At 38.8% G+C, this 12,487-nt stretch overlaps 1 protein-coding gene across 1 annotated transcript in view; it reads right to left on the reverse strand.

Annotated features, from left to right (window-relative positions):
• The window catches only part of NSUN3 (NOP2/Sun RNA methyltransferase 3), a 55,509-nt gene that overhangs the window by 39,531 nt on the left and 3,491 nt on the right, over positions 1–12,487 (reverse strand). Inside the window, exon 3 of the mRNA XM_059063839.2 lies at positions 4,750–5,093. Coding sequence (XP_058919822.1) covers positions 4,750–5,093 — 344 coding nt within the window. The remainder of the gene's footprint in view (positions 1–4,749; positions 5,094–12,487) is intronic.

A 12,487-nucleotide genomic window follows, 5' to 3' on the forward strand; every position in this document is an offset into this window, starting at 1 on the left:
TTCCTAAAAGATATAAGAATCTTATAACACTTCCTCCTAAATAAGATGCTACTGACACTGTGTATTTGGGATTTATTTGGGCTTACATTTTTTAAGTGCATAAAATGTTATTATCACTGTCTTCCATAGTCAACGACTGTTAGATTTTCCCCAAATATTTCCCACCTTCTTTGTTCTTCATTTTTTTTGTATCTTCCATCTAGTGTGGCTTTCCCTCTTCCTCTAGAATTGTTGGTGACAACCTTATACTCTTGCTCTCTCTTGGTCTAACAAAATGTCCATTTCACTTTTGCTCTTCAAGGATATTTTGGTGAACATATTTCTGAACTGACAGTCATCTTTTCTTAGCACATTGAAAACATCATTCCTCGGAAGGCTGGCTTTCATTATTAAGCTCAGAGGTCAATCCTCGGTCTAACTGTTGTGCTTTGAAGGTAAAAAGTTTGTCCTCTCTGGCTGCTATTAAGATGGTTTTTTATTTCCAACGTTCTGCAACTTCACTGTAATGGTCTATACTGGCTTAGCTGTGGTTACAAAATTTCGGAGGGTATGTCCACTCCTCCCCCACCACCAAAGCTGAAGACAGGCTTTCCTTTCAGTCCCTTGGAAAGGACAATTTCTCCCTAGTTTACCTTATTGGAGGGAATAGCATTTTGGAGTCTCAACTTTACATAAGTTAGTCTCCTAGTAGATGCTCTATTGAGCAGGCTCTGGCTTCTTTTTTATTCCCACATGTTCATGAAGCACCAGAAATCAACGTGCAAGTTTTCGGGGGAAGCAAATGCTCTCAAGTGAAAAGCCAGCTTCAATGCTCTCTCTCTCTCTTTTTTTTTTTTTTGTGGTACGCGTGCCTCTCACTGCTGTGGGCTCTCCCGTTGCAGAGCACAGGCCCCGGACGCGCAGGCTCAGCGACATGTGGGATCTTCCCGGACCGGGGCACGAACCCATGTCCCCTGCATCGGCAGGCGAACTCTCAACCACTGCGCCACCAGGGAAGCCTCCAATCTCTTAATTTTGGGCCACTGAGTATTTGCAGATCATTGACGCATTTAAAAAGATTTTGTTTTGCTTTAATATTATATCCCATATTTTTAAGTTATTTTCAGCAGGAGAGTTGGCTAAAATAAATAGTTTGTCATACCACAGGAAACAGAAGTCTTAGTTATCTCTATATCCTTCAGAGCTCTACACCTACCATCCAATGCCTCGCACAATGTATGTGCTCACTAAATGTGGCTGACTTGATGTGAAACTTGACATTATAATAAAGAATATTCAAATTGCTAAACCTGAAAATCAGGGAAGCTTTTCATTAAATTGTAGCTTTAGTCAAGATTCTCAATTCAGCATTTTAAAATAACTCTCAGATGAAATATAACTTTATACTATATTATTGTTTGGTCTAGACATAGATTTTATTTGAAATAGGCTTAGATTGGTTAAACTTTTTAAAATATATAATGTAAGGCATCACAATCCAAGATTCAAATATATACTAAGACTCACTACATTGAGACAGAATTTCATGCTTAAATTGTCAAAAATAAACCAAATCTTTTTTTTTTTTAGCTAAGTAGAAAAGGGGGTGAATTTTAAAAATTCTTGAAGAAGTCATTGTTGTTTTTCAGGAATAGCATTTTGGAGTCTTGGCTTTATGTTTTATTTTTTTACTACATGTTCCAAAATGGTCATTGCTAGTATTATTTCCAAAAAGAAGGTGCACCTAATGCAGGGAGTTCTAGGAGATAAGGGAGCAGGAAGGAGGGCAAAAGCAATTTCAGTAAAGAAAGGAGTCTTTCTAATCTTCTCTACCACCAAAGGCCAACTAGATGTAAAAAGAGTATTACTGACAGCAAAGAGAATTTCATGTCAGCCCTCAGCAAGAAAGTTGATGAAGCCACTCCATCAAGCTGGGTCATTCTTAATATGTTAATGCTTTCCTACTTAGAATCAGAATTGTTTTCTCTTTTTCTATCAACACCAGGACATTATGAAGGCTACACTGACAAAAGCAGAACAACAAAAAACAGTGGACAATCCCTCACTGTGCTAACAGGTGGGGGCAGCTGGATCAGAAGAGAAGTAGACTAATTTTTTTAATCATCCTAAAATACGAGCTTTTTAATCATTCAAAGCTGTGAGCCTCCTGGCCCAGAATAAAGGCCAGTACTGATGTAAAGAAATTCAGTGGATAAATTCACACTTAGTGCAGCCATCATTTTAAGCTTTGCTTATAAAAGCTTTTTTTAGATGGCTTCTGCATTCCAAATGCAAGCACTGTAGCTAACCTAATTTGGGCTTTCAGCATCAGCATGAAGACATCTGTACTTCTTAGTAAACCATTATCATTAGCCCTTCTTAGATGAAAAGCTACTTTACTTGGAACACTGCCTGTAATTCATTGCCCTTGATGTAAGAACAGGACGATTCTTCTGCACTTCAAACTCCTAGAATATATCTGTTTGCTTTTGGATTCCTAATCGGGAATTTCCTTACCATAAACATGTAAAACATTTATAGCCTACTAATGAGGATAATCTAGGATTAAAATGTCTTCTTTTCAAAATGGTACCCAAATTTGGCACTTCTCTTCCATCTTTCACAATATTAAATATTCTATATTCAAAATTGATGCAACAAAATAAGAGTACTGTCAAAGAACACACAGTGAAAGTAGTGACAAATACTCCTTATAACACGATTCCATAAAATTTCACTTTCAGCTCAAATTATAAAAATAATAAAATAACCTTACAAAATAATCTCTTTCGTTGTAATTTCTTACAAAACAATACAGCAAGCTTCAATAACAGAGTTTTAACCACAATTTGAAAACACACAGTATGGTTTCACCTAAATATACAGTTAACTGATATATCTGCACCAATGCCTGGTACAACTGGATTCACAGTTCTCATAAAAATGTTTGTAATCTATTTCAATAGGAATGCTATCAAAGGAAGATATAAAGTAGCAGTCCTCAAACTAGCATATGCATGCCCTGGGGATACATAACAACTTTTTAAGGGATAAGCAGGCTTAGTTTCAAAAGAATTAATTTTCAGATCATCAACTTCTTAAAAAAGGAGAACACCTCTGGTCAGGGCTTCTCCTAGGGTAACGGCCCTTCACCAACTTTACAAATGAGGAGCAAGTTTCCCACCCATCCAGTATCTTATTACAAGTTGTTCCAGGGCATAGAAACCTCCACAGCCCTCCAAACGAAGGCACTGGTGCTTTGGCTGAGAAAGTGAATGGGTCTCCTAATTAGGCAACACAGCCCTTTTAAATTGAGATGGTTTCTAATCCTTTGCCTTCTTCAAAATCAAAATCAGACCTAAAGAGTGTTCACATAGTAAATGATGAAAATAATGCTTGGCGGGCTTCCCTGGTGGCGCAGTGGTTGGGAGTCCGCCTGCCAATGCAGGAGACGCGGGTTCGTGCCCTGGTCCGGGAGGATCCCACATGCCGCGGAGCGGCTGGGCCCGTGAGCCATGGCCGCTGGGCCTGTGCGTCCGGAGCCTGCGCTCCGCAATGGGAGAGGCCACAACAGTGAGAGGCCCGCATACCGCAAAAAAAAAAAAAAAAAAAAAAAAATATAAAAAAAAAAAATAAAAAGTAATGCTTGGTGAAAGAGATCTATGTGATTTAGGGTTATAATTCAGGAGTTTAAAGAACTAGTGAGATTACTATAACACAATTCCCACCATCTTTTTATCTATGTGAACAGCATTTGCACTTATAAAAACAAAACCATCAAACAAAGAAAAACCAGACAGAATTGATACTGAGCCCTGTCTTATCTAACCATAGGTAATTTTCATTCAGGGAAACCTAAAGTAATAGCTTAAACGTCCCTTCATCTCATTAAGAAAATATAATGAATGCATTACTTTTAACAAATATATATATAAAAAAATGTATATTACATACATTTCATCATTTCTGTACTACTAATAATAATGATAAGTCATTTCAGAAGAACTTTTAAAATCTTTAGAATTGCACTGTCCAATATTACATCCACTTGCCACGTGAGGCTAGGAGCACTTGAAACGTGGCTAGTCCAAACTGAAATGTGCTATAAGTGTAAAATACATACCAATTTCGAAGACTTTGTAAGAAAATGAGAATGCAAAATATCTCATTAATAATTTTTATTTTGATAACATGTTCAAATAATATTGTGGACTTACTGGGTTACAATGTATTATTAAAATTAATTTCACTTGTTTCTATTGTTAATGAGATTGCTCAAAAATGTTCAATTATATATGTATTTCATGTTATATTTCTATTGGACAGAACTCTCTTAGAACCTTATGGTCCAATGATACAAAAATTGATTTTAAATGTATGTTTTTAAATGTATATTGTTTTAAATGTATATGTTTTTGTTACACAGAAGTATGACAAGGATATCAATGCAAGACTCTCAAATGTAAAAGTAACAATAAAATTTTAAAAATCTTTGTCATTAGCTTATTAACTAATGACATTATTTGATAGATTTGTGTTCACAAAATGTTGTAGTATTGTTCCCAATTACCTGCCAATTAAGTAGCTGGAAAAAAAATGTTATTTACACTATTTCCTCAGCTAATATTTCCATTCTTTTCCACACTATCCTGGATTTTAGGCTTTCAAAGTCTGCAAACTCAGTCTTACATTTCTCCCCGCATACTTTAAAGTATTTTGTAACATGTAGATATTTAAAAGTTGTCAGTTATGAAAAGAAAAGTACATTACCTGGATAAGCACACTGTAGCAGAGCTATCGATTTGCCTCCAGGGCCAGCACACAGATCCAGAACCTTTTCCCCATCCCTCAATTCCAGAGCCAGTACTGGGAGAAGAGAGGCAGCATTCAGCAGATAGTATTTTTTTAGGTTTCCAATTTGGTGTCTTTCTGAAGGCATTCTGTGTGGAGTTCTGCTAACGTAACATTTCATTGATTTAGGATAGTAGGGTAAAGATCCTTGAAAGAGTGAGTGATAGCCCTTCAAATGTAAATCCTTTTCCAGTTCAAAAGGATAATTGAATCGGTTAAGAAGCACAGCATATTGCCAACATGATGGAGATGTTAGTATATCTCTAGAGAGAAAAAGAAAAACAGAGGGATATTAATATTATACACAGCAATACAATCTTATATTACTAAGTGAGGGAATGTGGTCCTAGTTTTACACTTTACTTACCTGTGATTTTCACAGCCAGGAGTAGTATAACAGACTTTTTCCTTTGCCTCAGGCTCCCATATTGTTCAACCTAGTACTGTTATGCTCCTGTCTATATTTAAAAGTTTGATATTTTGTTCATCATGGGTTTTTTCCTTTTGTATCAGTTTTGGTCATTAAAATAGTATTTACCTTGGTTACCAAGTTTTAGGGGCTCTGCACCAGAGGAATGCCTCACTTGCCTCAGTCTAGTCCCTCCCTGCAGATTATCTTGCCAAAAAAACATGGCCTGACTTTAACATACCTCAAAATCCATCAAAATAGATTTTAGTCTATCACTCTTTGCGCAAGGAAGCGTTTTTCTTAGAGACAAAATTTAAAACCTGAGTCTATTAATATTGAAGTACTATCATTAAACGGTGTTTAAAGGAATGAGTGTTCAAAAGATAAAAGTATGGAAAGCTAACTACAGTGAACACTACAGTAAGAGTTAATGAGGCAGTCAGTGGCTCAGATGATACAAAACCAAGGATGGTTTAAAAATCACTCATGGATTGATGGTGCAGGCTTTCCTTGCCCCCACCTCTCCAACAGATTTACCTTCCTAATTTTTTACTTGGTCCAACAGTTAGATCTGTTGACAATCACAAGCTCACATCAACTGACAAATGATACAGCAGGGAATATTTACTTAGGAGCTAACCTTTCTAGCTGAGTTATTTGGGAGCCTCATTAACCATGGTCAATTAAGTAAATTCCAGCTGCTACTCACCCTGGTGTGGCCTATGTGAGGAATGGCTGGATTGAAATGTAACACCTGTGACTCTGGACTTGTGCCATGTGAATTTCAGTTGAGGCTAACAAGTGAAATTGCTTCCTCTTTTCACTGCCTCTTACTCTGATGGTGCATCACAGAAGCCCAGTGTTTCAGCTATACCAGAGGATGACAATCTCTTTAAAAACACGCTTCACAAACTCTAGCATGCATCAAGTGCCTGGAAGAGACTGCTGGGCCCCACACAGGGCTTTCTGTAAGTCTGAGGTAGAGCCTGAGAATTTGCATTTCTAGCAAGTTCTCGGGTGATACTGATGCGCTGATCCCCAGGACCACACTTTGGGAACCAATGCATTACACTGGACCCTAAAAGGAAATCTATGAATGCCACGGTTGTGAACCTTATGTCAGTCCATCCTAATCTTACCCTCCAAACTGGATGAATATCTATCCAGAGTTTTGAATCATGTAGTAACAGGGAAATAATGCTCAGAAACATAATTTTTTAATACAGACTAAAGTGGCTTGGCTTTAAATCATGTGTCCATCCCTTAGCTAACAAAGGGCTAGACACTTTCAATTGGCTTTATACACTTTCAATTGGTTAATATCTGGCAGGACAAATCTCCATCCTTTTTTCTCTTTTTCTTCACAATTTCCAAAGCTATCTTAGAATGTTTATTGTTTCAGATGAACATGAGAATCAATTGGTCAATTAAAAATATTTTATAAAATATTTGTATAGACAGATAGATAACTTTGACTAGGATTATATTAAATGCACTAAATTTGGGGAGAATTAACATTTTATTGTATTCACTCTTTCCAACTTTCACCACAATATGTTTCTCCATTTATTCACATTTTCTTTCAGAGCCCTTAGTAAAGATTATTAATCTTGCATATTTCACTTAACCTTACTGTATAAAAGGACTGTTAGTTTAGGAACACTACTGATTCTTGTCCAATATGTTAAATCTTGAAGGATGAGGAGGAATTAGCCACAGGATGAAACGAAAATACAAATTCCAGGGCAAAGGCCATAGCGGCCATAGCACGTGTACAGGCACAAAGGTATGACGGACAGTGCATTTGGGGAATTAAAAGTAGTCTAATGTGGCAGAAGATTATATGGGTCAAGTATAAGATGATAAAGTTTTAAAATATTACCTTATAAATTTAAAATGAGAAGTCATTGAAAGACTCCAGGGGGGAGAGCCGCATCAGATTTAAAAACATGTACTTATGGCAGAGTGAGGCAGGAATCTTCAGAAATTATTCTATCTCATTCTTCAACAACTAGATAAAATAAGCCCTTCTGAGAACAAATAAATTTTCTGGTCCCTCTTCACCTACCCCCAGGCTACAGACCTATCTGAATTCCATGAGCAAGTTTTCTTTAGCCTTTAACAGCCTCAGCTCAGACTGCTACCTCTGCTTCGAATGACCCTTCCTCTCTCACCCCCTTCAGCCTGACTGAACTCTCCTACTTGCTATTCACTGGGCAGTTTAGGCTTTATCTCCCCAGGGAAGCCTCTCTTATCTACCACCTAATCCACCCACTCCACCTCACCCGGATAATATTAATGATAATAAAAATTACTGATCAGATGCTTACTATGTGCTTTTTGCATGCTTACCTCATTTCACCATCACAACAACCTTCGAGGGGCAGCTATTATGCTCATTTTAGAGGTCAAGCTAACTGAGGCTTTCAGAGATTTGGCAACTTACCCAAGGTCACATCACTGTTTAAAGAGAAGTCCCTGATTCAAAATCCGCTGGCTTCAAAGCCTAATAGGAGTGTGGGGCCCTGGTACTGTAGCACAAGTGGTATATGACAGGAAGGAGAAGAGAATTTCTACTCCAACCCTCACCTAGTGCCAGTGGCCCTGTTCTCCCTGAAGCTTGACATACGCAGCCCTTGGGAACCAGCTGCAACAGGATCAATTCAATGAAGTGACTGCTAAGGCTGCTCGGGCTGGTACTTCCCAGCCCTGAGAAAGCAAAGCTGTGTATTAATGTGGGTCTCAGCACCCACCTGCCAGTAACCTCGTCTTCCCCCAACACACACACACACACCCTTCAGCGCTTGCATTGGTGGGATGATGCCCCGATGCTGGTGGCTACTCACTTCAAAAGCTCTGATGGATGGGCAAGTAGCCCAGCAGACAGTGGAGGGAGCACATGTTAGAAGACTCAATAAGACACTGGCCAGGCGCCACACTCCAGGTCTCCTCTCAAGATTCATGAGGAGGAGTCTGAAGTTGCGTCACTTAATAAACTCCAAGGCCAGAAGTGCAAGCATACCAGCAGTCAGCAGAACGGGGACCTAGAAGATCAGTGACCTGCAAATATTTTGCTAGTACTTCCACTGATACCATTTTGAAAAAAACTATGTACCCTCTGGAACATTTTAAGTTGACATCAAAATCTTCACCATATGTTTAAGGATGTAATTTCCAGCATACTGTAAAAATTGACATTTTAAAAGACAAATTATACCACTTTTTAAAATCTATCCAGTGGAACCTAAATACCAGAGTGATTTTGAAACCCAGCATTGTCCATTTAAAAATTCATGGACTGACTCTTCTTGAACAGGTGGAAATTTTACACTGTTCCTTTCCCTTTTATTTACATTTTAGTTCCCCATATAACTTTATCCTAATACATTTTTGTGCTTTTAATCTTTATTACCCTATCGTATTTCTCTCTCTCCCTCTCTCTCTCTCTCATACACACACACACACACACACACACACACACACACACACACACACACACGTGTATATATAAATCTGTATTCACTGTAGCCTTAAAGTTTTAAGTGTTTTATGGTAACTTCTGGATTAGTCATCAATAAAATTACTAGTACAAAATTGATCAAAATAACATAGATTTGATAATCTATAAATAATCTGTTAATTATTTAAACATAAAAAGGAAAAATTCATAGGAAATGAATCTCTTAATGAAATGAGCTTTTTCTCCCTTGTACATCCAGCAATGAATATTACCTAGTGCTATAATGATCAGGGTTCAACATCAATTCCTATTTTGAGTTTTTAGAAGGGATGAGAAAAACCTTCACTTAAATAAGTAGGTGAGAATTAAATATATTTTGTTAAAACAATGTCTCCGTTTTGTTAAAATTCTTTCTGAGTTATGATCTCAAATCACTAAATGACATATCTTCAAAAATATTTTAAATAATCTGTTGGCTGACAACTCAATTGGAGGTCCTTTACTTACGCTGAAAGCAAAACTTGGAGACCATCTGACCTGTCAAAGAATTTGGTAGTCCTTAGTCATTTACAATTACAGTCCAATAGTCTCTGGTAGGGGGAGTTTTGACACCCTGAAGGAATGCAGTGTGGAAGAGTCAGGATGGTGAAAGTGTGACCCTTCTTGTAAAGTGGGACAAAGACAATGCAGAAGGGCAGGTTGGTAAAGGGGAATAAGTACCCCCTTAGGCAACAGGGGAGCGGAGTAATCTCCTGAAACAGCACACATGAAAGCCGAGGATCTTGAAGTTGATCGCTATAACTTGTCTGTGCTCACATATCCCTTAAAAATTGCATAATATAGTATTTGGACAATGTTTGTTATATGATAACATGATTTTCAACTTTTCTGTGATTTTCTTTTCTCTTACTATTCTATTCTCCATTCAACCTTCCTAACTAATGATGAGGATAAAATATTATCTCATCTACGCATCACTAAGCACAACTGCTTAGTTCTGTATAAATGCACAGATTACAAAACCCACTAAACGTTCATGGTTAAAATACAGAAACCCCTTTTGTTTTATTGCTATTATTACCCACTAGAGGGCGCTCATTCAATCATTTTAAAAGTCTGGTTTAGAAATCAAGAATAAATCAACTCATAGAAGTGCATCAAGGTACGTTTTCGTGCCATTTTATTTCTATTCTTCACAGAGTCTAATAATGAACTGATTACCTCCTACTACTTCTTGACATTGTTTCCTCCTTGTTTCTCACGGAAGGGCAATCTATGTCGATATTTGTTAGCCACAGTACCTCAGATTGGAAGTCCTGGGTGGAGGTTTGTGTTTGGTGGAGACAACAAAAGGCTGAAGAGACTGCACACAAGGAGTCCCTTGGGTCCCTTATATCAGGAGACATGTGCATACACTCCCAAGACTGGGACTCAAGACCCTTCGCAGCAGCACACTTGGTAGAGGAAAAGGCACAGACTTTCAAGCCACAGGCTTGGACTGGCCATAAACTGAGACACCTGGAAATTTTTCTAATCTCTGACTCTAAAAGGGGCTAAAAGTTACTACTACACAGGGTGTGCACAGATTAAGGTTGAAAATATGTGTAAAGCCAAATAAGGGTCAAAATAGAAATCTAGATACTAGTTCATTTCTGTCTTCCTCAACCAGCCCACTCCACTGCCACTCCCCTCTTCACAGATTCTGGTAATGCAATCTGGTTATATAATATTTTTTACTGCTATATGTGAACTATGTGACCTCTGGGTTAATGAGGAGAATGTTAAAAAACAAATATATATATATATACATATATATATTTACAGACAGGCCAGACTTAACTATGGCTTTTTTTTTCTTTTTTGCCTTCCACAAAGTGCACACAAAATTTCCAAAGTTCATAAAGATTTCCAATTAATCCTCCCCTCATATATATTTGAGGGCAGACTATATATAATCCATCTTTGTATTCCCAATGCTTAGCACAATGCCTGGTATATAAACACTGCCTAAGTTGTGAATACATACGTAGACCACTTGCACAAGTCTTAAGATACTGGTTCTTCAAGACCCTCCCTTGTCAAGGAAGAGACAAGTCAGTAAATTATGACAATACAACCTTGAACGAATTACAACAGCTGTATCATCAAAATGCAACGGAAACACAAAGGGCAGAACTAATTTTGCCAAGCACATATCGGACAGCTTGATGAAGAATAACAGTAATAGTAATAAAAATAATTCTCACATGTACTGAGGGTTTACTATACGTCAAACAATATTCTAAACACTTTGTTTTTATGTGTAAATTCATTTTCTCTTTCCAAATAATTATATGAAATAGATACTATTTTTCCCACTTTACAGACAAGGGTAGTGAGGCACAGACACGTTAAAGAACTCTCCTAGGTCACAAGCCACAAGATGCACAGGTGGGATATGAACCCGCACTTTAACCACTGTACACAGGGAAAAAGGAGAGTGTCATTCCTGGCAGAGGGAACAGCATACTCAGTCCCGAAAAGATGACGGAGCCTCTCTAGTCATGATAAGACATTTAGTCCAAATGTAATACTGCAGACAGTGGGGGAGCAGAGGAGGCCAGTATCCCAGGAGTGACACGTTGGAATACGGCAGCGTTGAGAAGCAGCATGACAGAGTGGGTAAGACAAGCTCCCAGGGCTTTTCCAAATGTGAGCTGCGTATCACTGGGCAAGTTACTTAACCTCTGCATGCCTCAGCTTTACTATCTATAAAATGGAAATAATAATAACTACCTCGAAGGGTTGTACAGGACTATGTTATCATCTGTAAAGTGATTAGAACGTTGTCTGGCATATAGTGTCATAAAAGCAGATGCTAAACTAAGCAAACAAACAAATACTAAATGGGAGAGACTACGGAAAAGGGCTGTTGCAATATGTCAGGTAAGAAACAATGAAGGCCTAACTAAACAGTAACAGTGATGATACAAAGGAGATCCAGGGCTTCCCTGGTGGCGCAGTGGTTGAGAGTCCGCCTGCCGATGCAGGGGTCACGGGTTCGTCCCCTGGTCCGGGAGGATCCCACGTGCCGCGGAGCGGCTGGGCCCGTGAGCCATGGCCGCTGAGCCTGCGCTTCCGGAGCCTGTGCTCCGCAACGGAAGAGGCCACAGCAGTGAGAGGCCTGCGTACCGCAAAAAAAAAAAAAAAAAAAGGTGATCCAAATTAAGGAACTTCTCAGGTAAAAGCAAAAGCACTTGTTGGGCGTTTAGATTTTGATGGGGGCAGGGTAGTGGTGTGTGGTGGTAGTACAGAGTTAGGGAGACCCCAAGACCACCCTTACTTCTGACACCGACTATTAAGTTCAGGTTCCCCAAGACCACTCTCAGGTTGATTATTAACTAAAAGCTATTTTATTAGCTATATTATAATCTATAACTCACTGTGTCACTCATGGTTATGGTTACAGCTTATTACAGTTAAAATCACACAAGGTAAGAGATGCAGGATGCAGGGTGTAGGACAGTTCAAAGCATGAAGCTTCCAGTTGTCCTCTTCAGTGGAATCATGGACAAGGATACCCTTTCCCCGTAACGATGTGTGACAATATGCACAGGAGTACTGCCAACCAGGGAGTCTTGGTGTCTAGATTTTACTGGGGCTCAGTCACACAAACATGACTGACTACCCACTCAGCTGACCTTCAGTCTCCAGCCCCTCCGGAGGCTGGAGGCAGGAGCCCTAGCTGATACGATGGCCCAGAGCCCCCACCTCACATCACGTTGTTACACTCCCCCATGTTGCCCAAG

The sequence above is a fragment of the Kogia breviceps genome, chromosome 5 (genome assembly GCF_026419965.1).
Source record: "Kogia breviceps isolate mKogBre1 chromosome 5, mKogBre1 haplotype 1, whole genome shotgun sequence".
NCBI lineage: Eukaryota > Metazoa > Chordata > Mammalia > Artiodactyla > Physeteridae > Kogia > Kogia breviceps.